This window comes from Felis catus, chromosome X, assembly GCF_018350175.1.
Source record: "Felis catus isolate Fca126 chromosome X, F.catus_Fca126_mat1.0, whole genome shotgun sequence".
NCBI lineage: Eukaryota > Metazoa > Chordata > Mammalia > Carnivora > Felidae > Felis > Felis catus.
Genome location: NC_058386.1, coordinates 31,368,576 through 31,396,562, shown reverse-complemented (window position 1 = coordinate 31,396,562; position 27,987 = coordinate 31,368,576). Strand labels below are relative to the sequence as shown.

General features: G+C 37.8%; 1 protein-coding gene across 4 annotated transcripts in view; it reads right to left on the bottom strand.

Moving 5' to 3' along the window:
* CFAP47 (cilia and flagella associated protein 47) overlaps positions 1-19,780 on the bottom strand; it is a 566,822-nt gene extending 547,042 nt beyond the window's left edge. Inside the window, exons 1-3 of one of the 4 annotated variants that reach the window (XM_045050610.1) lie at positions 18,638-19,780; positions 14,215-14,366; positions 7,464-7,579 (exon numbers count right to left, since the gene is read on the bottom strand). In XM_045050610.1, the coding sequence (XP_044906545.1) occupies positions 7,464-7,579; positions 14,215-14,366; positions 18,638-18,832 (463 nt within the window). In that variant the 5' untranslated portion in view covers positions 18,833-19,780. The remainder of the gene's footprint in view (positions 1-7,463; positions 7,580-14,214; positions 14,367-18,637) is intronic. The other 3 variants (XM_045050613.1, XM_045050612.1, XR_006592925.1) reach the window with 3 other exon arrangements.
* Positions 19,781-27,987: the final 8,207 nt, after the last annotated feature.

The following is a 27,987-nucleotide window of genomic DNA, read 5'->3' as shown; positions in this document are numbered from 1 at the left end:
GTCTCTGGGGTCACCCAACAGATGTGAACTGATTGTTAGGACTCAAGCCTCATTGGTAGTTAAAATATACTGTCTGCTTACAAAGTTCAGACACTTACGGTAAGAATTTTGTATATGTTAGTCTGTATAATCCTCAGAGTGCTTCTGTGATATAGGTTTAATCATTAACTCCATTTTATAAATAAGGAAACAGAAGCTTAGACTGGTTGAATGATTTATCCAAAGACACAAGTATTATGGTAGATTAAACTGCTGACCTCAATTCTTGACCTTTCTCTGCATCTTACCATTACACTACCATGGACAAAATATGTTTTCCTACCCCTTGATGTTGGGCCTGATGATGCGATTTGCTTTGGCCAATAGCATGTGGGTAGAAGGGACAACATGCCATCTCCAATCCCATATGTTCTCTTGCACTTCTACCGTGTAAAGTACTTAAGTAGCTACTGTCCCTATGGCCTGTGCTTCACAATGAGCACATGTGGAGCAGAGCCCCCAGCTGACTCACAGACTTGCAGTAACAGAACATTCCTGACTGCCTAGGTTTGAAGCAGAGCTACCCAGCAGAGCACAGCTTAGATGAGTTGAATTCTAGCCATTCTGCATATAAATAAACAATTAAAAACTAATTGCCTTTTCAAGATACAGAATTATGGGGTGGTTTGTTACATAGCGATAGCTGACTACTACAGTTAGAAACTAATAGAGCTTGGATTTTCACTTGGATGCTTCTGACCTAAGGGCTCGCACCCATAGCCATTGTCAGTTGTTGTTGTTGTTGTTTTTTAAGATTTGTTTATTTAAGTAATCTCTGCACCCAATGTGGGGCTCGAACTCACAATCCCCAGATCAAGAGTCACATGCTCCACTGACTCAGCCACACAGGCACCCCATCACTTTTTGATAAATGAATTCATGCAGTTCACACAGGGAAAGAGTAAAAGGAATGTGTTTCTAAGAATCAAATAGCATATGAGAAGGAAGTTACAAATACGTCTTATTCTCTTATTCTGAAAACAGAAACAGTGAATAATTTGTAGTAATGTTTAGTGCGTGTATTAGAGCATGTGGTCCTTGAGATCACACATTATGTCTTCCTCATCTCTGTGGTCCTAGCACTGCACACAGTGCCTAGCACCAAGTGGAGCGCTCAAAATATGCCCAACAAATGAAGTAGCCAATCATGTTTCCTTAATGTGCAATATAAATATTATACAATATAAACACAAATGAGCATGCTGCTAACATGAACAACTTGGCAAATTCCCAATTTACCAATTTTAAATCACATTTGATGAAATTTTCAAAAATGATTCATTTAGCTTAGGAAAATAAAATATGAGCATCATAAAAGTACTGAAAATATAAGAAAGGTAATGAAACTTTTTTAAGTACAGAGATGATCTGATAGAAAAGGCAAACAAACTCACAGTAACAAAATTTGTTAATCCAGTCACTTCAGACAAGTGCTAAGAACAATCTTTAAGGGTGTTTTTTTTCTGTCGTAAAACAAAAATTTATAAAATTATATCTGTTTCAAATAAATAAGTATTATTGACTCAATTCTCCAGAAAAGGCAAATTATGTGAGTCCAGGTAAGGCTGAGTCAGTGAGATAGTTCCTATATTGTAACCACTTTGATATAATTTGACAAAAGAATTTTAAGTATTTCAAAAGTTTATTTTAGGAACAACCCGAAACTGAAAGAACATTGTTCAGTCTTCTAAATATATTAAAAGAGTGGCTACACAAACACTAATGCGTCTTATATAACTTTAACACCACTAGTAATAATGAAATATTTGACTTTTATTTTTAAAAAACTAACAATAAAAGGACATCAGCTTAAAGGAAGGGTGTCATTGAAGAAAGGATGTTACAAAAGGAATTTCTGTCATCAAATTCTCATTTTAGATAGGACCCTGGCTGATGTTCGGAGAATGAACTAGAAGGAGATAAGGGATTTCAGAGAAATCATTTCAGTTGGTTTGATTACTAAGCAAAAGATGATGATGGCCTGTTGTAGACAAGTGAGGATGCACCAGAAAAAAGAGGATTACTGAGGTAATTAGGAAGTGAAGAAACAGGATTGAGTAACTGACTAAGGGGGTAGGAGGTGAAAAAAAGGAAGAGGTCAAGGATTTTAACTTTCTGACAGGCCCAAGTACATGGTCGTGACATTTAATTAAGAAAAAGAGAGAGAGAGAGAGAGAAGTTTTGGGGGAAAGGCGAGGAGTTTGGTTTTAGATGTGTTAAGTGTGAGAAACCTGAAGGAAATGTAAAGTGTGGGATAGAGCCCAGTGAGGTAACAGGAATGAGAGTGATTGCCTAAGGGAGAGCGTATAGACTGAAGTAACATGTGGGTGGGCCTAAGGCAAACCCTAAGAAACACTAACATTTAAGGAACCCAAAACAAAGGGACAGCAATCCACAAAAGAGAACTGAAGGGAGGCAGTAGGAAAAAAAATAATTCTAACATCAAAATCGAACATTTATTGAACACTTAATATATACCAGAGAGTGTGCTAAGTATTTTATCAATTACCATCCCAATTGTAGGAGGCAGGCACTATGTTTATCTCTACAATGGATGTCCAGGAAGTGTAAATACTTGCCTAGGGCCTCCTAGCCAGTAAATGTTATAAGCAAGATTTGGGCCCTGGAAGACCTCACTCCAGAACCTGAACCTCCATTTTATATAAGCCAGTGAGGAGCCATAGAAGCCAAAGTTTTGGCTTTTGTGTTTTGTTTTGTTTTTTCAAGACACCATTTCAACATTCTGAAATGTTGCTATTTAAGTCATGTAAAATAAACACTTAGCCTTGTCCACTGATGTGATTTAGGGAAGCACATGGCCTGCGAGGCTACCTACAACTGGGGCTGAGATGACGGTCCTTTGAACAGATCTGTGTTTTTTTAATGAGACTTGCTTTACCTTCTCTAGAGAAGGTGATTAAGTATACATGGTTACCTTGCCTTTATCCTTCCAAAATACTTTTAGAAACTATGAAGTAGATTTTCATGTAAAAGTATTTTTAAGATCAAGCCAGGGCACACAGTCTAGTTTTATAGGATGCTAACCAAAAATTAAGAGTCACATACCCAAGGTCATTGTTATTTCTTATGTATGTTATGTATGCTTTTTTTTTTTTTTTTTTTTCTTAAGGCTTCCTTGGGTCTAAGCGTACCAAGGATAAACCAGTCTCCATGTCTCCAGATGGCTGTTTTGGAGACTCTTCAGAATGCTCATAGGAGATTAAGCAGGTTACTTCTAAGTTGAATAACCTTTCATTGAAAACTTAACAGTTTATTTTTATTTTTATTTTATTTTACTTATTTATTCATTTATTTTTGAGAGCGAGATAGAGAGCACAAGTGAGCGAGGGGCAGAGAGAAAGGAATTGAGAATCCCACGAGGTGCAGAGATGTAGAGAGAGAGACAGTGTGGAGCCCAGAGTGGGACTTGAGCTCACCTGAAGTGGGGCTCGAACTCACGAACTATGAGATCGAGACCTGAGCCGAAGTCAGATGCTTAAACGACTGAGCCACCCAGACGCCCCTGTTTTTTTATGTACTAAAATGGCAAATCATTTTTTTCTTTTATAATATCCTGGTCAAATTATTTTTAAAGAATTTTTTTATTCAAGTACAGTTGACATACAATTAACGATTCTTTACTCATACTGAGAGATCACTGAACCAAATCAATTACACAAAGGTTTATTGAATGTCTGTGATATACCCAGCATTGTATTATGTAAGAAACTTATACTGCGATTCCATGACATCAGTTTCCAAGAAAACAAACAGTATGTGTTGAGAATAAGTAGTGTGTGTTTCTCTGAGTAGTTAAGGAGGATCTCAAGGACCAGTACTGGACTTTGTCCAATTTAGCAAATTTCCTGGTTTACAGATGATGGTAGGCTTTTCTAGACAATAGAGAGTAGAGAGATGATGCTAATGATCAGGGAAAGGGGAAGAGTGGGCATTAAGAGCAACAGAAAGGTCATATAGCTAGGGCAAAATAACCCAAGTAAACCTAAAGTTTGAGGAGTTCTAAGGTAGCTGTTCAAACACGGAAATGGTATGTGAAGATCACACTAGGGACTTTAAAGACTGTTCTACATGATACCACGGGAGTAGAAAATGTCTTTGCAAATATTCAAGCTTACTGAGAGGAAAAGGGAAATGATTGCAATTCCACACATGCTAAAATAATAATGCTTTTTCCATGATGTTCTTTAAAAGGTAAAAACTGAGAAACAACAAAACCAAAGAACAGAACATGGAGTTCACCAGCTCACAAAGTACTAATAATAGAGACTTATCTTAAAGACAGAGCCACGTCTTCAAAATGAAAAGACAAGCACTAATTTGCACAGTTGGGAGTAAACTCAGCAAATATTCTTATAGAGGGCCAGAAAACAAAATGTATTCAACAATATTTGGCTAAATCCATGGATAATTATTCCATAATGGGCTATAAAAATAAAAAATCATGAAGTTGTTACATGGATCAACTAATAACCCCAGTGTCACTACCAGATAGAGAAAACAAAGCTGTACCTACCATGAATCTGCTGAGTGTGGCTTTTTAATGTCCTCTTAAGTATGCATATAAATGTATAAACATTTGATCTTTGACTCTAAAACTATAAAATATTTGTCACAAAAAAACCTTTTTTAAAAACTGTATTAAAATCATCCTTGGTTGCTAAATCTATTTTCTGCCTAAGTGTTTTTCCTCATAAAAATACACTGTTATTCTCATGAATATTTATATACTGTGCCAGTAGGTAATAAGGACTTTATGACACCTTACAGTAACCTGCTACTGTGAATATAAAACATAAAATCAATTTTGCTAATGGTGGAAAAATAATATTCGAGTCAGAGAATAAGAAAGTCAACACTAAGAAAATGTGTTTTATTGATAACAATTTGTAAGGTAATAGTAATTAACATTTCATAGTACTCAATTATAATTTATAGAATGGGGGCGCCTAGGTGGCTCAATCGGTTGAGCATCCGACTTTGGCTCAGGTTATAATCTCGAAGTTCACAAGTTCGAGCCCCTTGTCAGGCTCTGTGCTAACAGCTCAGAGCCTGGAGCCTGCTTTGGATTCTGTTATCTCCCTCTCTCTCTGCCCCTCCCCCACTCACACTCTGTTTCTGTCTCAAAGATAAATAAACATTAAAAAAAATTTTTTTAGGGGCGCCTGGGTGGCTCAGTTGGTTGAGCGTCCGACTTCACCTCAGGTCGTGATCTCGTGCTCTGTGAGTTCCAGCCCCGCGTCGGGCTCTGTGCTGACAGCGCAGAGCCTGGAGCCTGTTTCAGATTCTGTGTCTCCCTCTCTCTCTCTGACCCTCCCCCATTCATGCTCTGTCTCTCTGTCTCAAAAATAAATAAACGTTAAAAAAATTTTTTTAAATAAAAAATAAAAAAATAAAAATTTTTTAAATATAACTTACAGAATGTGGTATTCACTACAAATAATATGCACACACAAAATATTAATACAATACTAAAAGCCAATGTGGATTACTTTTCTTAAAATGTCTGGGTCTAGATCTGAGGCTTATTTTTATTTATTTTATTAAGTAAAATAATATTAAATATTCTTTTAAGATTTTTTTGTAATTTTTTTTTTGAGAGAGAGAGAGAGAGAGAGAGAATGAGTGAGGGAGTGGCAGAAAGAGAGGGAGACAGTGAATCCAAAGGAGGCTCCAGGCTCTGGGCTGTCAGCACAAAGCCTGACACAGGGCTCTAACTCACAAACCACAAGATCGTGATGTGAGCTGAAGTCGGACGTTCAAACAAATGAGCCACTCAGGCGCCCTAAATATTAAGATTAAAACCATACATATTCGTTACTTACAGTTTTTATACATAATAAAAATGTACAGTTTGGTGATATTTTATAATAAAGAAAGGGTATGATCAAAACTTTGCAGGATTTGGAATGGACAAGTTAAGAAAGATTTTTGGAAAATAAATAATAAAAACAAAATTCTCTCAATTATATACCACTACTCTAAAATATAACCAGAGAGTCTAAAGGACCATACAGCCCACAAACACTAGCCATGAGAGGTTCTATCTGTAACACTGGAGTCAGACCACAAACGAATCTAATATTCTACAATCCCACAGGCACCAAAAACTTAAACATTTAAAAAATTAAAGCATGGAAAATTGAAACAAGTAACATCCGGTGAGGAACAATGATCAGTTTTATTTGTTTAACCCCAGGAAGAAATCAGTAAAGTGACAAACTGACTTTGTTATTGTTTTTTTTAGTTTATTTAGTTATTTTAAAAGACAGAAACAGTGCAAGTGGGGGGGGGGGGGGGTTGACAGAGAGAGACAGAGAATCCCAAGCAGGCCCCAAGCTGTCTGCACAGAGCCCAAAGCAGGGCTTGAGCTAATAAACTGTGAGATCATGACCTGAGACGTAGAGTCAGTTGCTTAACAAACTGAGCCACCCAGGCATCCCCTACCTTTGTTTTAATAATTCTCATTGCTAAAACAGCCACAGAAAATATCCTCACTTAATGTAAAAGAGGTTTGGATTTAAGACCAGTTTTATGTATTCAAGATGCAATCTCATAAAAAAATGCCCTCTCTATGTGGACCTGGTCCTCATGTCAGCAATGGAAGCCTTGCCACCCCAGATCCTTAGTATCTAATGAGGACAATGAAGGGTAAGTGATTTTATACCTACTCTATACCATCAATGAATAGTGTGCATGAACACACACACATACAGACACACAAGCCTTTATGGAAACTCTTAGGTCACAGTAAAAATCTCGAGAAATAATCCCATCTAGAGAAGAGAAAAGCATCTACTCTCTGAACAAAAAGTTAATAAGAGCCTTCTAGGGACCATCATGTGAATTCAAAGTTGAATACGAAAGAGAAAAAAAAACAAATAGGTATTGAGTGCATATGATAAGTCAAGTGCCACACTAAAACCTTAAGTACATACATAATTAACCATAGTTCATTTTATTAACCACAGTTTATAAATGAGAAATATCAAGTTCAATGTCCTAAAAGATACTTGCCCCAGATGACACAGCTAGTAATGCATTGTGCCCTGATTCTATCCCTGGATGGCTCACTCTAAGGACTATGTCACGCCCTTAACACCATCCTGCCTTCTGTCCACAGGGAGATCACCAGTCACCTGGGAGTCAGGCTGTTAATCAGAATCATAGGGAGATGGATTCATCTTTCCTGAATTATTATCTATCATTTATAGTAATCCTGTTTAAGGGCCTTCAGTTTTGAGCTATTTCAAATGATAGACACCTTACGGGGAGAAGGAATGAATAAGAGAATCCATTAATTATACAAAGTATACATTTCAAATAATACCAACTTATAAATCAATTTATATAACATTAAATTATATATATACATATATATAATTTATATGACAGAAAGTATTTACCTGGAGCTCTGCCATGATTAATGATATTAATCTCTTTACAATATACTTTGCTATTGGCAACCAATGTGCCAAAATTAACTTCTGACTCAATTTCCAATTGACAGGCTGGAATCAACCTAGGAGAGGAGAAAAGAGGACAACATAATTAACAATTATAACTTCATACTTAAATCTACAGGGGGACATATATAGACACTTTTATAGTAATTCCTTGTAAGACATTTACATTTCCTTAAAAGTCTGTTGATGGCATATTTGTCAGTAAAAGGAACTGAAATAAAGACATGAAAACAAGATAATGAGATACATTTTTAACAAAGAGATCAGACTTTATGCATCTAAGGACATAGTACACCCTCTTAAGTACTCACCTTGAAAGGCTACCCACATATCTCAATATTTTTTGCCACTCAAAACATTTTTGGAATCTCCACCTAAGCCTATAATACATTCTTTGGCCCCTCCTCAGAAAGGGGGGGAATTGATCTTTACAAAGTAAAATAGTTCAGATGATGCCAAATCTGATGAAATAAAAGAAGGTGTTATGCTATAAAATATCATTTGGGGACTAAAACAAGACCTAAGCACAAAAAGATACAATAGATTTTTCACCTGTGTCTCTAACTAAAAGGGCTCACTGTAGCATATCTATAACACGTTTCCTACACATTTTAAAAATCCACTGTAATTCTATATGCACATCTCACAAGGACACATATATTTTATATATGGAAAATTTATAATTTATTAACAAGTATATTATCTTGTTTGATACTAAAAACTTCATTAAAAGGAAACAAATATTATTATGGCTCCTATGTTATAGATGAAAAGCCAAACACTTCCAAAGCCTCAATGATTTATCTGAGAAATTATCTGTATATAACATTGGTGAACTTAGCCTTGATTTTGTTAGATTTTAAGTGCATTACCCTTACGAACCTAACAATGATAACAGTGCCAATAATAAATATAGTAATAACTGATCTCTACTGAGTCCTTAGGTTATGTACCAGACACATGAATTAAGTAATTTACTCCATATAGGATATAACTTCCAAAATATAAATACATACAGACACATGCACAAAGACATAAGTAAGAATACCTGAATAAAACATTCACAAATACTGCTTTATGCACTGGTGGTCTGGGCCTTCTTTCTGAGATGTATGTTTATATGGGAGTGTTTGTGTATTATTGGATATATAGAGACATTCCAGAGATCAGCCAGGACTATCCTGTATATGCTGCTTCTTTAAGGAATACCCATGTTCTTCTCATGAAGACGTTGTAATTTTGTAACAGGAAAAGGGAAGATCAATGACCTCAGTGTACGTAATTGCATTAACAGAGTTTAAAGGATCTAAAAGAGGCACTCATTACACAAACAATATAAGATATGAAGGCGAACATTCGTTCGAACTATTTCTCTAGCTGGGTTCAGAAACGTATCTTAAAAATAATTTCTTGGATACGTTTTTCAATTTGAGCCTTGTCACCTTTTCCTTTTAAGAGCATGGCATCATCTTTAGTCACAATGACCTCTCCAACTTTTCCTAAGTCCTGAGGCTGAACATCTTCAAGATTCAGAGTCAACCATTCTTCTCTGAACACTGCACCACCAGTAGCAATAGCCCTATCTTTAAGCTGGTTCTTTCTATTGTCACCAAAACCTGGAGCTTTGACGGCTACAACCTGAAGACCAACTTTTAGCCTATTCAAAACAAGTGTACTCAGAGCTTCTCCACCAACATCTTCAGCAATTATGACCAAGGGTTTAGGGTGAGCATTGGCAATTTCAAGAACAGGTACAATGGACCAGACACTAGAAATTTTCGTTTCACTCAACAGAACATAGGCATCTTGGAATTCACATTTCTGCCCTTTTGATGTATTAATAAAGTATGGAGAAATATAACCTCGATCAAACTTCATGTCTTCAATAATTTTTAATTCATCATTTAGTGTTTTTCCATCCTTTACTGTGATAACACCTTTTCTTCCAACCTTTTTCACTGTATCAGAAATGATGTTGCCAATTTCTTTGTCTCCATTTGTAGAAATGGTAGCAACCTGAGCAATTTCTCCAGGGGTCGTCGCAGGTTTAGACTGCTTCTTAAGTTCAGCAATTACAGCATCAACAGCTAACATCACACCTCTCCTGATTTCCACTGAAAAAGTATCCAAGAAATTACTGAACAGTTAGATATCAAAACTAGTGAATATGAAAAGGAAAAACTGAATGAACATCTGGCAAAACTCTCAGATGGAGTAGCTGTGCTGAAGGTTGGTGGCACAAGTGATGTTGAAGTGAATGAAAAGAAAGAGTTACAGATGTCCTCAATGCTACCCGAGCTGCTGTTGAAGAAGGCATTGTTCTGGGAGGGGGTTGTGCTCTGCTTCGGTGCATTCCAGCCTTGGATTCAATAACTCCAACTAATGAAGATGAAAAAATTGGTATATAAATCATTAAGAGAACACTCAAAATTCCTGCAATGACCATTGCTAAGAATGCAGGTGTTGAAGGATCACTGATAGTTGAGAAAATTATGTTGAGTTCCTCAGAAGTTGGTTATGATGCTATGCTTGGAGATTTTGTGAATATGGTAGAAAAGGGAATCATTGATCCAACTAAGGTCATAAGAACTGCTTTATTGGATGCTGCTGGTGTGGCCTCTCTGTTAACTACAGCAGAAGTTGTAGTCACCGAAATTCCTAAGGAAGAGAAGGACCCTGGAATGGGTGGAATGGGAGGTGGTATGGGAGGTGGCAATGTTCTAATTCCTAGAATAGCGCTTTACCATTGTTAATGAACTGTGACAGGAAGTTCAAGGCAGTGCTCCTCAAGAATAACTTCAGAGAAGTCAGTTGAAGGAAATGAATGAAGAAAAGCCTGGCTGATGTTCAAGAAAATCACTATAACCATCAGTTACTGGGTTCAGTTGACAACATATAATGGTTTACTGCTGTCATTGTCCATGCCTACAGATAATTTATTTTGTATTTGTGAATAAAAAGACATTTGTACATTCCTGATAACTGAATGCAAGAGCCATGTACCATTGTACTGCTTTCAACTTAAATACTGAGGTATTTTTTACTACTATTCTGTTAAAATAAGGATTTTAGTGTTTGCCATCACCAGATGAAAAGTTAAGAAGCAGCCTTTCTGTGGAGAGTAAGAGTAATTATGTACAAAGTAGAGAAATATCCAATTATGTGACAACCTTTGTGTAATAAAAATTTCTTTAAAGTTAAAAATAATAATAATAATAATTTCTTAGAAGGGGGTGGCTGGGTGGCTCATTCTGGGTGGTGTCAGCTGTGCTGACAGCTCAGAGCCTGGAGCCTGCTTTGGATTCTATGACTCCCTCTCTCTGCCCCTCCCCTGCTTGTGCGCTGTCTCTGTCTTTCAAAAATAAATACACGTTTAAAAAATTTTTTTAAATAATAATTTCTTGGGGCACCTGGGTGGCTTAGTCGGTTAAGTGTCCAACTTCGGCTTAGGTAGATCTCAGGGCTCATTGAGTTTGAGCCCTGCATTGGGCTCTCTGCTGTCAGCACAGAGTCTGCCTCAGATCCTCTGTCCTGCTCTCTCTCTGCCCCTCCCCTGCTCTCGTGCACACTTGCTCTCTCTCAACAATAAACAAACATTTAAAAAAATAAAATTTCTTAAGAGTCTACTCACACACGCACACACATATGTACACATACACATATATACATTATATATATATATATATATATATAAATTATACACCCATATGTATGCACACATATATATGGGTTACCTTAGTAGTAAGGGCTTGGTAATAGAGTAATATAATACATAACAGTTTTTCTGGCTTTCCTATTGGTTTCTCTTCCACCTGACTAAGAAAAGTATTTGCAATAACATTTTTCTTTTTATGTTACAGACAGTTTATGTTAACAAACAGGAGAATGGTAGTTACCAGGAGCTGGGGGTGGGAAAATTGGTAAGTGGTTGGTCAAAATATGCACTTAGAAGACGAATTGGTTCTGAAGATCTCATGCCCAGCCTTGTGACTAGAGTTAACAACACTGCATTATGTATTTGAAAGCTGCTAAGAGACGATATCTTAAATGTTCTCACAACAAAATGAAATGATAATTATGTGATCTGATGGAAGTGTTAGCTAACACCACACTAGTAATCACATTGCAATATATAAATGCACCAAATCAACACCGTGTACAGCTTAAACTTACACAAAGTTCTTTATCAATTATATCTCAATTTTAAAAAAGGAAAAAAATTAAGTACCAAACTTGGTAATTTATATATGGAGTTAAATTTATAGTAATATAATTCATAAGAAATTCTAAAAACATGTATGGATTTATGATTGGAGTAAATCTACTTATATACATATTTGTAAACATACTGAACAAATAATACATTAGGATATGATGCTATAGTTAGAAATGGAATGAAAATACAAATCTGAGGGGAAAAAAAGATGAGGTAAATCTTTCAACTGTTAAATTACTATGGTATTTCCACTCTACTGGATACATTTGAAAGAAGCATGTAATTATCTTATAGTAATATTTGTTATGTGTAAGTGATTACATCTTTGCAACTATTCAAGCTCATGACTAAAACTCTCAGCCATTTTTAAATGTGCAAAAGGGATGAAAAAACAAGTGCTCACAATCACTGATTATATCATTTCTGCTAAAGTACTTCTGAAAGGGCAGAGAATCCAAACTTCTGGTTTCCAGACAAGATTTCATAAATCTATTTTTCCATATTCGTCCCCACTAAATGCAACTATAAACTCTAGAAATGGTGCAAGAGACAAGCAAAGAATGTTCATAGCAGCTGTATTTGTAATGTATCATGGCATCTGCCTGATATCCTTCATCAGGCCAAAGGTTAAACAAACTGTGGTATACGCATACCATGGAAGACATGACATGACAAAATTTTAGAAATGGAAGACAGATTACTGGTTTGAACAGTTCAGGGATTGTAGGTGTGAAGCAGAAAGAAGGTGGGTATGGGTATAAAAAAGTAACAGGAGATGGGCGCCTGAGTGGCCCAGTAGGTTAAGCAACCGACTCTTGATTTTGGCTCAGGTCATGATCTCACAGTTAGTGGGATGGAGCCCCACATCAGGCTCTGTGCTGACAGTGCAGAGCCTGCTTGGGATTCTCTCTTCCTCTCTCTCTGCCTCTTCCCACCCTATCACTCTCAAAAAATAAATAAATAACCTTTTTTTTAAAAAAAAAAGTAACAGGAGAAATCCTTGTCGTATTACCAGTGCTGAATATCTGGACTATGGTGGTGGATATAAAAACCTATACAGGTAATAGAATTGTATAGAACTTAAAAACTTAAAAACTTAACACACACATACACACACACAGATACACACACGCCCATCCTCCTTCAGCCCTTTCCATCATAGTTTAAGGGGACAGTGTTTTCCTTATGCTGTAGCTGTGATGAGCAGCCAAACTCAGATGAGAGAGAGCATACATTATGAGGACAAGACAAAATTCCTGTTTTCAAAGGCAGAAGCATCTTCAACTCTTTTCTCCCTATATAGTACAAGCAAGCAAATCTCACTGAAACTCATAGTTACATCAATGTGCAGAATGGGCCAAAAATGGCCTTACCTAAAATAAATTATAAAATGTAAAGTAAGTATTTTTAATAGGCTAATAACATTCCTTTCCTGACAATGTGTTAACTGATTTCTATACAGAACGCGATGCTTGGCTAAATCAGAACTTCTCAACAACATGGAGAACTAAAATAACTGCAGATCTAAATTTGGTTTATGAAAAAAAAAAACACACAAGGGAACTTATAAAAAGACATATCTAATGCCAGTATTAACATTCCAATATTAATTCTACAGATGGTAGACAAATAGAGAGAAAAGAATGACATCTATGGAAGCACATTTTGCTAAGGAAAAGGAGGATCCACACATGCATGTCTATCAATTAAAAAAATACTTTAAGGGGCGCCTGGGTGGCTCAGTAGATTAAGCATCCGACTTGGGCTCAGGTCATGATCTCACAGTTTGTGCGTTCAAGCCCAGCATCAGGCTCTGTGCCGACAGCCCAGAGCCTGGAGCCTGCTTTGGATTCTGTGTCTCCCTCTCTCTCTGCCCTCCCCTGCTTGTGCTCTGTCTCTCTCTCAATCTCTCTCTCAAAAATAAATAAACATTAAAAAAATTATAAGTTAACTCTTAAATATAGAGGACAAACTGAGGGCTGCTGGAGGGGTTTTGGGTGGGGGGATGGGCTAAATGGGCACGGGGCGTTAAGGAGACTTGTTGGGAGGAGCACTGGAAATTATACACAAGTGATGAATAACTAAATTCTATTCCTGAAATCATTAGTATACCATATGTTAATCTACTTAGATGTAAATTTTTAAAAATTATAATAATAAATAAAATATAAAAAAAATTTTACTCTCAAAAGGTATAAAAAAAACACGGTCAAAATAAAACAGGATCTAAGTCAAGGGAAAAAGAGGGAATACATGCAATTGTTGAACGTTATTTTAATTAAAAATACCAGAAAATCAGCCTTCCATTTTTTGAACACCCATTTGCTAAAAATCTGACCATTAAGTTCAGCTATAAGGACACTATAGATACAAAAAGAAATCTTAGCCAGAGAAAATACAGATTATATTACTTTGACCCTTATTTTTATGTGAAGAGTGCTGAAAATGTCAGCATGAAATATGGAGAATACGTACCCAAGTAGAGGGATCTCTATTATTTTATTTCCTATTGAAATAAGTAGTTGGTCATAAGTGTCTTCATCCTTATCGGGATGGTATTCCACCATAGCTGTCATCTGAAGTCCAGAAGCAAGTGCTTTATCCAGATTGGTCAAAATCAGTTTGAACTTCATGGGGAGAAAAAAAAAAAATCAAATTATACATCTTAACTCCTAATAAGGAAATAATGTGAGCTACGGTAGCTAGAAGTGTCCATTAGTTCAAGAGCTGTATCAGGATATAGGCAATATTCCTTCCCTGAAAGCAAACACTTAATGACTGTGTGTGTGTGTGTATATGTATACACACACACACACATATATATATCAGATTCTAGACCCTCCAGATACGCGCTTTTTTTTAATGTTTATTTTTGAGAGAAACAGATGCTAACAGGGGAAGGGCAGAGAGAGAGAGGAAGACAAAGAATCCAAAGCAGGCTCCAGGCTCTGAGCTATCAGCACAGAACCTGACGCGGGTCTTAAACCCACGAACAGTGAGATCATGACCTGAGACAAAGTCAGACACCTATTGAGCAACCCAGGCACCCCTCCAGGTATGCTTTTAACAGTACATGGACTAAAACTGACAATGTAGTCAGTTGAGAAACATGTAAATGCTCACAAGCTCATTTAGAAGTATGAGGTACTTCAATACAGAACAAAGGGAGAGCAATCTAATAATTTAATAATTATCTATTATTAAATAATAGATAATCTAATAATCTTAAACACATACATTTATCATTTTATATACTTTTTGTATGGGGACTTAGAATTCAGAACTTGGAGCAAATATAAAAAAGGAATAGGATACGAGGGGAAGAAAAACCACTTTCGTTCTTGTAAAACATTTGCTAGACTCCAGGACAAATATGAAGGGAGAAAGTGAAGGAGAGAATTACTATGTGTTGGAGACCCACAATAAGTCAAGCATTCTACATCTCTTATCTCACATAAGACAGTTCTACAGTCCTATAAGGCTGATGTTAAGGCTCCCAGAATATAGATGAGTAAACTGGGACTTGGAAAACATAATTAACGTCTAAGGTCACTCTAACAGGATTCAAATCACACATCTATGTGACTCTGAAATATAAGCTCCTTCCCCATAAGTGGAAAAAGTCCCTCTCCTGAGTACATAATCTCTTCAAGGAAGCAGACTATACACCCCTAGAAAGTTAAATAATACAAGTCAAGAACTAATTAAGTGTCTTATGAGTACTGGAGACATAGGTATCACAAAAGTCCATGAGAAAGCATGATTACCATTGGGCTAGAAAGGAGTGTACTTGGCCTAAGCTTAAAGAATGGATGTAAAAGGTGGAGAACAAGCAAGTAAGGTGCTCCCTATGGGGAAGGAATATCTCGGACATAAGCCAAGAAAAGAATAAGCAGAACAGTCCTTCAGCAGGCAACTAATAAGCTAGCCTTGCTGGGCAAAGAGCTCAATCCGTAACGATGGAGGTCATGTTGAAATTAATTATTCAGGGCTTTTCATGCCAGGCTACATCTAAGCAGTACTTTCCAGCAATGAAGGGCACAGAGCAGTGGAGTGATTTGTTGATACCAGTGGTCTGAAAGCTTCATACTTCCAGCAAACTTCTGATACCTCAAAACTATCACAGTTCAAATCTGAATCCCCCTGCAATTACAGAACAGTAAGAAAACAAGGGATAGATTTTTCCCTGCATAAGCCTTTGGGTGTTACAAGTGCATGTATCAGATGTGACTATCTTCCTTTAAAGAAGCTGTATCTTGGAGAAAGGAAACCATGGCTTCAGCAGCATGTGCTTTTGGTCAAACTACAAGTTGCTGAGCCCTATGAATGGTATACAAAGGTGTATAAGGCACCACCCTTACTCAGGAGCTGACGGATGGTAAAACTAACATTTACTAGGAGTCATCAGGACACAAGTCCAAACTATAATCAATGCCTGATAACTGGTATCCAGCAGGGAAGAAATAATTTGGAGATAATATGATAAGACTTACAGAGAAAAAGAGAACTCAATTTGACCCTTAAAGATGGGTGGGATTTGGAAACAGGTGATTCTTGCAGGAGGTGGGAATGAAAAACACGGGTCAAAAGAAAAGGGAGTCTGAGCCATGGAGGTAAAAGGGGACAATTCCAAGTAAGACTGGCCTGACTGATGCAGAAGCCACACAAGTTAACAAAACACTAAAGATAAGGACTGTGTCTTCTTCATTTTCTACCAGCAACCCACAGTAGATGGCATATAGCACTACATATGGTTCATAATAGGTCATCAACACAAAGATAATGCAGCCTCTTGAGCCAGGGTTGCAAACCAGTACTACTGTATGTTAGAAGCATCATTTTGTAAGTAATTATAAATGGTGATGATGACAATCTTCTTTATACAGCACTTTTTCTTTTCTCCAAGATAGTTAATACATTTTTTTCTAATCTATCTTCTTCCTAATTCCCTTTATATCTATGAAGGATCAGGAGAGCACACCCTGGTCTTTCAACAAAGAGAAGTTCACACTAATACTGGGCTCACGGCTTTGGCCTCTAACTGGTAAGCTTACCTGGCCATTCTCTTGTGTCCAGATTTGTGGTCTAAATAGTTTTCCTTCTTAACTCTTCATACAAACTAAAATGAATTATATCATTTATCTCCTGACTGCACAAAAACCACCCATATAAGTGTCTCCTGGACATCCATAAAATACCCACATCTGGGATTTACTGCCAGCCTGAATTTTAGAAGAAAAGTATTTTCAGGTATACATTCAATTGCTCAATAAATATGTAGTGACGTAGTGAAATTATAAAATTTTTCCCTTATTTTACAGTATTTGGAGTAATCAGGTCATTTTTGATTTAAAAAAGAGTTAATAGCCTCTCACGATATTCCATTTTATTACAAAATACATGTTACTATTGTTAAAGCATTCAAATATAAAAATGAACAAAGCAGGATTCCATTTATATGAAACTCAAAAACAAGCAAAACTAATCTGTGGTGTTAGAAATCACTACAGTGGTCACCTCCATGGGGTGATTACTCCAGGTACTGCAAGGAACCTTCTAGAATGCTGGAAATGGAAATTCTACGATTTGACCCAAATGGTGGCTACATGGGTGTATAAATACATAAAAATTCATCAAGCTTTACTTTCGAGATTTGTGCACTTTAGTGTAGGTAAAAAGTACAATTTTTTTAAGTGTAAAAAGTAGAATATTAAAGTCCTTTTTCTCATTATCCTTCTACTCGCTACCGTACATTTTTCTATGTATATACAAATAGATGTAATTTTAACAACAAAAAAAAATCGTAGATACCTTTCCATTTCTGTACCTAGAAATCCAGGTGCACTCAATACTACTTATCGTTAAGAATGTCCCACAAAAAAAAAAATACTAATAAGGTTATTTATCACTTACATATCAAAAATTCTTATCACCTTTCCTATATCAAAAGTCTCCCTGACAGCAAACTAATATTCATCCTCTCATACACATGATCTAAAATGACAGCGAGATTGAAATAGAATTCTGTCAACTTTGGGGGCCTGGAAGGTTCAGCTGGTTAAGCATCCGACTTCGGCTCAGGTCATGATTTCGCAGTTAGCAAGTTCGAGCCCCCAGCTAGGGCTCTGTGCTGACAGCTCGGAGCCTGGAGGCCGCTTCAGATTCTGCGTCTCCCTCTCTCTCTGCCCCTTCCCCGCTCACACTCTGTTTCTCTCTCCCTGTCTCAAAAATAATAAACATTAAAACATGTTTTAATTAAAAAAAAGAATTCTGTCAACTTCTAAGTCAGAAGATGGAGACGGCCTCTCGGAACATTAATTTTACTTATGATCTTTACTGACTCCCCCAGTTTCTAAGTCCTGTAAGGGTAGGGTTGTGTTCATTTTAGATTCCTCACACCTACAGCCTATTATACAGTAGGTGCTCAACAAATGTTTGTTGGAACATGAAATAATAAACCTTTCCACTATCCTACTGCATCTGGAGTAATCAGGCACTTTATGACTAAAGGGTACTTTAGAGAATTTTGTTGATGTAATTCTACAGTATACAAGCACAAATTCTGGGGTTAGGAGACAGACATGGAACCCCCTTTCCCTTCTTTCCAAACGCAAGATGAAGAAGTTGGGAGGTTCTAGATCAACTTTTCCCCACTGTGTCTCCGTAACCAAACAAAAAGTAAAAACAAAAAACAAAACAAAACAAAACGGCTAGCACGCGTATGCACTGAGACCTAAATGGCCGCTCCCTCGGAAGCTCAATCCTGCCCCCCCCCCCCCCCCCACTCCCGCAGAAGCCGGCGTCTACTCTCCGGGACAAAGCAGGCGCCCAGGTGGGGAGGCGGTCTCAGAGCCCTGACGCTCGGGAGGTCTCGCTCCTGCACCCCCGAGGGTGTTACCTGTGGCTTGAGTGGTTCCTGAAACCGGATTTTCTGGTTGCAACGGCCGAGGTTGTGTACGGTAACCGGCAGGCGGTACACCCTCCCGGCCAGCGTGTCCAGGAACTTCACCTCCGAAGGGGTCACCCGCAGCTGCACCTCCTTCTTTGGGGTCTCCACGTCCCGGGAGATGAAGGAGCCCCTCTCAGTCTCCATGGCGGCCTTGTAGGTAGCCTGCGAACAGTAGCTGACTTGATTTACAGAGGGCTAGCGTGGACGCCGTCGCTAGGCAACCGACAGACGCCGCACGCTCGCCTCAAGCTCCACCCTCATTGGCTCAGCCCAAACTTTGTGCGTTGGCTTATAGAATGCAGGCACGTGGGGAAGGAAAGAACCCAGGGATCGCAAGTGTCACCAGAGAAGCTGGAAAACGTTCTGTGACAGCCCAAATCTCACTTCGTTCTGGCCTGTCAGGATTTTAAGATGGCATTGGCGGGGTGGGGTAATTTTCCCGGACCTCTCTTAAGACTAAACTTAAAGAGCAAAGGAAGTGATGTGCCCGCCAAGTCAATTAAAGCAGCAAAACTAACAGTTAACAGAGGAATTCAATGGAAGCAGAGTCAGGACCCCCTAGGTGCCCTGCTCACTGGCCTTTAGGCTATCGTTTCTCAAAAGGTAATAGCAAGCCTCTAGATCTTTTGTTAAAATGCAGATTCTGTTTCAGTAGATCTGGGGCGGGGCCTAAGATTCTGTATTTGTAGCAAGGTCCCAGGTGATTCCAATGCTGCTGCAGGTCCTGGGACCACACACTGAGTATAGAAGCTTTAGAAGGTTTGTTAATTACTCCAGGTGTTAAGTTTCTTCATTTGTGAAACCAAGGGGCTGCTCAAAAGGTTGAGATCAAACCTCTTATCTAGCTAGATGAGCACCCTCCCAACAGTCCTAGATTCACACTGCCCAATCATTAACTTCATCCTTGATCTGCTGTGATGGTCTTAGGGTTTCAAAACATAGTAGGTTAGTGGCATTTCCCTGCCTTAAATCTGCTTCTTATCACTTTACAACAAGCTGCTTTCTACGGACTTTTATTAATTTGGAGTCAAGCTCTACAGATATATCCATATACTGTGTAATTATATATATAATACTTACGTTGAGGGGCTCCTGGGTGGCTCAGTCAGTTAAGCGTCCAACTTTGGCTCAGGTAGTGATCTCCCGATTCATGGGTTCCAGCCCTGCCTCAGGCTCTGTGCTGACAGCTCAGAGCCTGGAGCCTGCTTCGGATTCTGTGTCTCCCTCACAATCTGCCCCTCCCCTGCTTGCACTCTCTCTCTCTCTCAAAAATAAGTAAACATTAAAAAAAAATTTTTTTTGAAAAGTAAAGAAAAAAGAGTCTGAATGCAGACCAGGAAAACCTATTATAGTGCTCAGAGTAACGACTTAGAAACAAGATCTATTGAAGTGGCTCAGTTGGTTAAGCCTCTGACTCTTGATCTTGGCTCACTCATTGATCTCACCGTGCATGAGATCAAGCCCAGAGTTGGGCTCTGCGCTGACAACATGGAGCCTGCTTGGGATTCTCTCTCCCTCTCGCTCTCTGCCCCTCCCCCACTCACTGTCTTTCTCTTTCTCTCTCAATAAGTAAGTACACATTCTTAAAACAAACAAAAAAAAAGAAACAAAGAAATAAGCTATTGAAAGAAAATAAACAGAACTTCTCTGAACACAGGAGTGTTAAAAGTGTAGCAAGAATGTGTTTCAAGAATAATTTGAAAGTGGGTAGTATATAATGAAATTCACGAAAGTTACATATGATGAAAATTTCATCCAGATGATGAAATGCCACACCAATGAGAATAAAGTGATGGCACTAAGGCCCAATAAAGTAGAACTGCATGACTTGGATGGCCATGACTAGGACCAAGAATTCTTGTCCCCTTCAAGGTGCACCCAGCTAGACTAAAAATCAAATTGACAAGAGACAAATTAACACGAGAAAATCAAATTTAAAGCATACATATGGGGAACCCACCCAGACATGAAAATTCCAAAGACAATCTGGCAAAATGAGGTGTAATATCATCCTGAACTGAGGAATGGGGGTAGGGGTCTGGGACTTCAAAGGGAAGGAATGCACCTCACCAGGTGGTAAGTAGAGCAGATGTTTAGAAATACATGTTTCTCCTGCCATATATATAGATGGATCACTCAGATAAAATTTATCTCTGCTCATAACCATTATTCTGAGAAAAACCTTCCATTTAGATTCCTCTATGTCACTAAGAGAGGGGCAAAAGTTTCCCTTGAGCTCCTAAGGTCTCAATTACCTTCAGCTCAAAATAATGTTCAGGCCAAAGTGGCTGTCATGGGCAGCCTGCCCTCAGACCCTACAGTTTCTTACTCTGAAACTTACCTGAAGTTTCACACATTAGAAGTTAAGCTGGTAGGTTGTTTCATCTTGCTGAACCATCTCTTACTCCTGAAAATAAGTCAATTTGGTCACACTTATTTCAGGAGGCAGTGATGCAGGTATATTCTGAAAGGTAGGCCCATGGTTCAAGTAATCAGGTATTAAATAAGATGTGTTTCTGTGGAAACAAAAGAAAAATACTGGTTACTGATTGGATCAAATGCTAAGCCACTTTCTGGGTTCTGAGGGTAGCCAGTTGAGAAGATGCCTAGACGTCAGATTCAAAGCATCTTCAGTAGAGTGAGGACAGGTAGTAGAAATCTCACAGATCTTCCTAGTTTGCAGTTGAAATGTGTCTGGTGATTTCTGAATGGCCCTCTGAGCAATAAACACGAAGACTGTCTATATATGAGCTATTGTGGCAATTTCTCTGAAGTTTACATCAAGTCATTTATGTTTAGTTTGCAGGGCTTCAGGAAAAAAGGCAGTTTTAGTTCTCAAATGATTCTAAGTCAGAAAAATGGGAGCAAAGCCAAAATGTTAGTTTGGAGAGTTCTGGCCAGGCATTGGAGGACACTAGAAGAAATCAGGATCTAGCCCACTTTATAATAAATAGTTTTAAATCTACAAAGGTATATTATTGAAACATATTTTCTCTCTACAAATCACCCTCATTTTTACCAAAGCCAGCCAAATTAACATTGTTTGCAAAATAAGTCTAATTGCAAAAAATTGGCCTGATTATTTACATAAGTCCAGTAAGAATAGTGGTTCACCGTACAGGCTTTTTAAAACTTTTGTTGCTGGAACTTTTCATAAGGAATCTCTAGAGTGAACTTTTAATGGATTCTCGAGGCTGAAAGCCAAGCTAAATATTTGCCATCAGACTTCACCTGCAATACCTATGGATTTGGGTAGATTCCTCTCTTTTGGAAGTCCCCAAAGTATCCTGAGGTTCCCACACCTGCCAGGAAGTGTCTTTCTTTACTCACTGGGTAAGGCTGCTGGGAATTTTGTAAACAAGGTATCAGGCTAAGATTTCCAAGGGGTTTCATTGACATCATAAAGTAAAGAAGCTGTCTGGTCATATCTGAGTCTATACATGTCTTTCTTAGATAAGACATTCCAGTCAAAGCCTTGGTGAAATAACCTGTGTTTCCAATTGTTCCCTGTTACAAAGAAAACAGATTCTTGCAACACCTGGGTGGCTCAGTGGGTTGAACATCTGACTCTTGGTTTTGGCTCAGGTCATGATCTCACAGTTGTTAGGTTTCCGCCCTGCATCGGGCTCTACAGCTAACAGTGCGCAGCCTGCTTGGGATTCTCTTTCTCTCTCTCTCTCTCTCCCCCTCCTTTCCTCTCCCTCTCCCCCTCTGTCTCTGTCCCTCCGCCATTTACCCTGTCTCTGTGTCTCTCAAAATAAATAAACTTTAAAAATACATATTTTAATAAAATAAAATAAAAATATATATCAAAATATATTTTAACCAAATAAAATAAATAAGTTCCATGTTGAATTTATGCAAATAAACATATTGCCATAAAAATATAAGAATACTCACTGAGAGTTTCTGAATTCTGGAGGGTTCGGGTAGGGAAAAATATAAATGTTTCAATTTGTTCAAAAAGGTATATTTTGTCAAATTGCTCTAAGTCAGCTTAAGAGAAAACATTTTCTTAAATCTGGAAAAAATAAAACATTTTTAAAGAGTCAGCAATGTTTCAAACTAAAAGTCATAAAACGTATAATTATCTTCCTCAGTTTATTCAGTCCCATGTTATTATTTCTGGTTCTGCTTGAATCTAATTTTTCTACTACCTCCAAAAGTTTTTACCTAGTTCAGTTTTATGATCTTAAGGTTATCAGAAGCCTTTACTCAATTTTTTCCTTAAGTCTCACAAAAGATGAAGCACATGTGCAAGAAACTTTTATAGAGGCATGTAAGTACAAGTACAACTGTCTATAAATGATAAAAGACTTAAAAATGGCCATGGTTAAAGATCTGATTAGAGTTCTTTGCAATGCAATTGAAAAGGAAATTTGGTTATTTTTGTGACACATAGTACTTCAAGATAATATACCAAGACATCAGATTGCTAGAAGTTTCATATAATTCTTAGAAGATTTGTGGGGTTTTTTAATGTTTTATTTACTTTTGAGAGAGAAAGCACGAGAAGGGGAAGGGCAGAGAGAGACAGGGACAGAGGATCTGAAGTGGGTTCCTCCCTGACAGCAACAAGCCCGACGCGAGACTCAAATTCACAAAATGAACCATGAGATCATGACCTGAGCTGAAGTCGGACGCTCAACCAACTGAGCCACCCAGGAGCCCCAAAAAACCGGCTTTAATAACATATCTACATAAATATAATCACTTATTAGACAATGTTTCCTGTGTAATCTAACATACCCAATAAGCCTACTTGGTTTAATTTCTCACATTTTTAATTTTTTTTAAAGGTTTATTTATTTTTGAGAGAGAGACAGACAGACAGACCTCGAGCAGGGGAGTGGCAAAGAGACAGGGAGACACAGAATCAGAAGCAGGCTCCAGGCTCTGAGCTGTCAGCACAGAACCCAGTGCGGGGCTTGAACTCAGGGGCTTTTGAGCCGTGAGATCATGACCTGAGCCGAAGTCGTCCACTTAACCAACTGAGCCACCCAAGTGCTCCACATTTTTTTTTTTTTTTAATCTTCCAGTGGCCCACTGGAAACTTTCAGTTAGATTGTGGTCAAAAGACTTTATTTTATAATTTAATTTTGGGAAGTATGTGAAAAAAATATCAAAAATTTTGAACATTTGATTGAATAGGATCACAAATCATTATGAACCAATATTTCATTATCCATTTAACCAAAGAGACAATAAAAGATATCAAAGGCAAATACAGTTTACATAGTTGTGAACAAAATTTTGCTCTTTTAACATTCAGATTCAGTTTTCTTAAGTACCAAAGACCTGAAAAATATAGAAAATTATTTTGGCAAACATAGAATCATTGTTTTTTAGACAAATAACTTAAAAGGTAAAGAAAAACTTTTATTTATAATTTCTTATGAAGATATTGGGTAGGAAGAATTTACTTTGCCTTTCAACATCCCTCTAGTTGGACTAAGAATCAAATTGACATAAGACAGATTAACAGGAGAAAATCCAATTCCATCGCGTACATATGTATGAGGAATCCACACACACATGGAAATTCCAAAGACAGGCAATGCGATGCCTATATGAGCTAAGAAGACGGGTAGTGGTCTAGGAATACCAAGGGGAGAAGACCATTAGCAAGAAGGTGAAAGGTGATGCATGGAAAACAAAGGTTTCCCCATTCTGCAGGTAAGTTTCTTAGGCAAAAAGGAATCTGTGTTAATACTTTTCTTCCTGATACAAGCAATTAGTTGAGAGAGAGCTAAAGAGCTTTTCCTGAATCTGCTGGGTTTTCATTACTTTTAATTTAAAATAATGTTGGGGCGCCTGGGTGGCACAGTCGGTTAAGCGTCCGACTTCAGCCAGGTCACGATCTCGCGGTCTATGAGTTGGAGCCCCGCGTCAGGCTCTGGGCTGACGGCTCAGAGCCTGGAGCCTGTTTCCGATTCTGTGTCTCCCTCTCTCTCTGCCCCTCCCCCGTTCATGCTCTGTCTCTCTCTGTCCCAAAAATAAATAAAAAACGTTGAAAAAAAAATTAAAAAAAAATAAATAAATAAAATAAAAAAATAAAATAATGTTCATTCCAAAACGGCTAATCTTGACACTATCTACTCTTGGCCCCTAGAAAGCAAATCGATAGTTCAAAAAAACTTTGTACTTTTAACAAAAAGAAAACAAAAACTCTGCACTATTGTACTTTTGACATTAAAACACATTTACGTATTTAAACTTATCTTAGAGCCAGTCCTAACCGCACATAAAAATTCATTTTCTAAGATTCTTTCTCCATAAACCTCCTACAACTTTCGTTTTTACATTCAGGTTCTGTCCTGAGTTTTTCCTCTTTATTTTCTAATGTTTATTTTTATATTCTGAGAGACAGAGAGCACACGCATGCACATGGGAGAGGGGCAGAAAGAGAATCCTAAGCAGGCTCCACATAGTCAGCACACAGTCCAACGCGGTGCTCAAACTCACTAACTAATCATGACCTGAACTGAAATCAAGAACTGGATGCTTAACCCATTGAACCACTCGGATACCCCCAATCGTTACGCTTTAAATCACCAGTGTCACTTTAGCACAAAATTATTTTCTTTTCACTCCACTAACATATATTTCTATTCCTCATATTTTTTCTTACCAAAACATGTATTTTATTTTCCTCACATATAGAGTTGTTTCCCCTATTATTTCCGGTAGTCTTGATTACAGATATTGAATTCTTAATGCTTACAAACCTTAATTTCTAGTAAAAACTAAGTAGTAAGCAAGTGTAAACTCCGTTACACAGAAATTCTTTAGATTGGCAAATTTATGAATATATTTTAAAATTTTTAGAAATGTTTTTCATAGTACAATCCCTCAGCAAAGCATAAAACGTGTTTACTAACAGTCTCAAATTTATCTTTAGTTTCTCTATAAAAAGACAAAAGTTGGGGTGCCTGCGTGGCTCAGTCAGTTAAGCATCCAAATTCAGCTCAGATCATGATATCACAGTTCATGGGTTCAAGCCCAAGTCAGCTGTGCTGACAGCTTGGAGCCTGCTTCAGATTCTGTTTCCCTCTGTCTCTGCCCCTCCCGCACTATCTCTCTCTCTCTTTCTCTCTCTCTCAAGAGTAAATAAATAAACACTTAAAAGCAAAATAAAAAGACAAAAGTTTATAAAATACGTTCAGTACTTAATGTTTCATTATTTTATCTTACTGGAAAGGATCTAAATTATCAATGAATTTACTCATCATTTAACTTAGCAAAACCTTATAGTTTAAGTTACCAAAGATTCTGGAAGCTATTTAAAAGTTGACCTATAAATCTTTTAACCTATTTAATTAATTTGTTCTTAACAATTATGCTTAAATTACCCACAAAACTTCATGAAGCATTAAAGTCAAATATTTTTCAGGGGTGCCTGGGTGGCTCAGTTGGTTGAGCTTCTCACTCTTGGTTTTGGCTCAGGTCATTATCTCATGGTTTGTGAGTTCAAGCCCTTTGTTAGGCTCTGCACTGACATTGTGGAGTCTACTTGGGATTCTCTCTCTCCCTCTCTCTATACCCCTACTTCGAGTGTACCTGAGCCCTCACTCTCTCTCTCTCTCAAAAATAAACTTAAAAAAATAAAGAAATAAATAAAATATATGACAAAATTTATTATTTCAAGGGACAGCAAAAGATCATAAAAATGTGCTTTAAGTTTCAGGGTGGGGCGCCTGGGTGGCTCAGTTGGTTGAGCGTCGCACTTCAGCTCAGGTCATGATCTCGCAATCTGTGGGTTCGAGCCCTGCGTTGGGTTCTGTGCTGACAGCTCAGAGCCTGGAGCCTGCTTCGGATTCTGTGTCTCCCTTTCTCTGTGCCCCTCCCCTGCTCATGCGCTCTCTCTGTCTCAAAAATAAATTAAAACATTTTTAAAAAATTAAAAAATTAAAGTTTCAGGGTAATTGCTATTTAAAATTTACCTTTTTGTGTTCATTTTTATTTTTTTAAGTGTATTTATTTTGAGAGAGAGAGAGAGAGAGAGAGAGAGAGTGGGGTAGAGGCAAAGAGAGGCGGGGAGAGAGAGAATCACAAGCAGGCTCCACACTGTTAGCACAGAGCCCAATGTGGGGCGCAAACCCACAAACCATGAGATCATGACCTGAGCCAAAATCAAGAGTTGGATGCTTAACTGACTGACCCACCCAGGTGCCCTTGTATTAATTTTTAACAGACAATACAGATACATACTACAAAATTCAAAAAGAATATAGAGTAAAAAGCAAATTTCCAGGTCAACTAGTTCCCCTTCTTAGAAGTAGCTGTCATTTCCAGTGTTTTTATTATCATGCCAGACTGTTCTATGCCCATATAAGCATATGTCTCTATGTTTTAGGAAAGTTTATTTTTTAAGTTTTTATTTAAATTCAAGTTAGTTAACTTACAGTGTAATCTTAGTTTCAGGTATACGAGATAGTGATTCAACACTTCCGTACATCACCCAGTGCTCATCACGACAAGTGCTCACCTTAATCCCCTTCACCTATTTCACCCATCCCCCATTAACTCCCCTCTGATTAACCATCAGTTTGTTCTCTATAATTAAGAGTCTGTTTCTTGCCTTGCCTTTCTTTCTTTTTCCTTCTGCTCTTTTGTTTTGTTTCTTAAATTCCACGAGTGAAATCATATGGTATTCGTCTTTGGCTGACTTATTTCACTTAGCATGATACTAACTCCATCCACGTAGTTCCAAATGGCAAAATTTCATTCTCTTTTATGACTGAGTAATATTCCATTGTGTATATGTATATATATATATATATATATATATATATATATATATATATCACTTCTTCTTTACCCACTCATCAGTCGGGGGACACTTGAGCTGTTTCCATAATTTGTCCATGCCCCCCCAGGCTCCATCCTAACCAAGCTTGCTGACCTATAAACTATAGGCTTTGGGCCCACTGCTTGCAAGAACTCACAAAATTCAGCCCTTCCCATTTTCCTAGTCAGTGGCTATAGGGAAACATTCTCCTTGTGTGTTCCCCTGTGTGCTCCTCTCCTTCTCTCTCTTTCTCTCTCTCATATCTTTCTCCATGAGCACCAGTCCCTCCTTCTGCAGTAGCTAGGATCTGTTTCTCCATTAAACCACATCTCTGCACTTCCTACCTTCTTCAATGTGGCCTCTTCTCTCCTTTTAGTTGTGGAGTTTGTTCTGTCATTCTTCAGGTTGATTTCTGGGGTATTTAGGATGATTTGATAGTTGTCTAGTTGTGTTCATAGGATGAAGGGAGCCTAGGATCCTCTTAGTCCACTACCATCTTCCTGTCTCT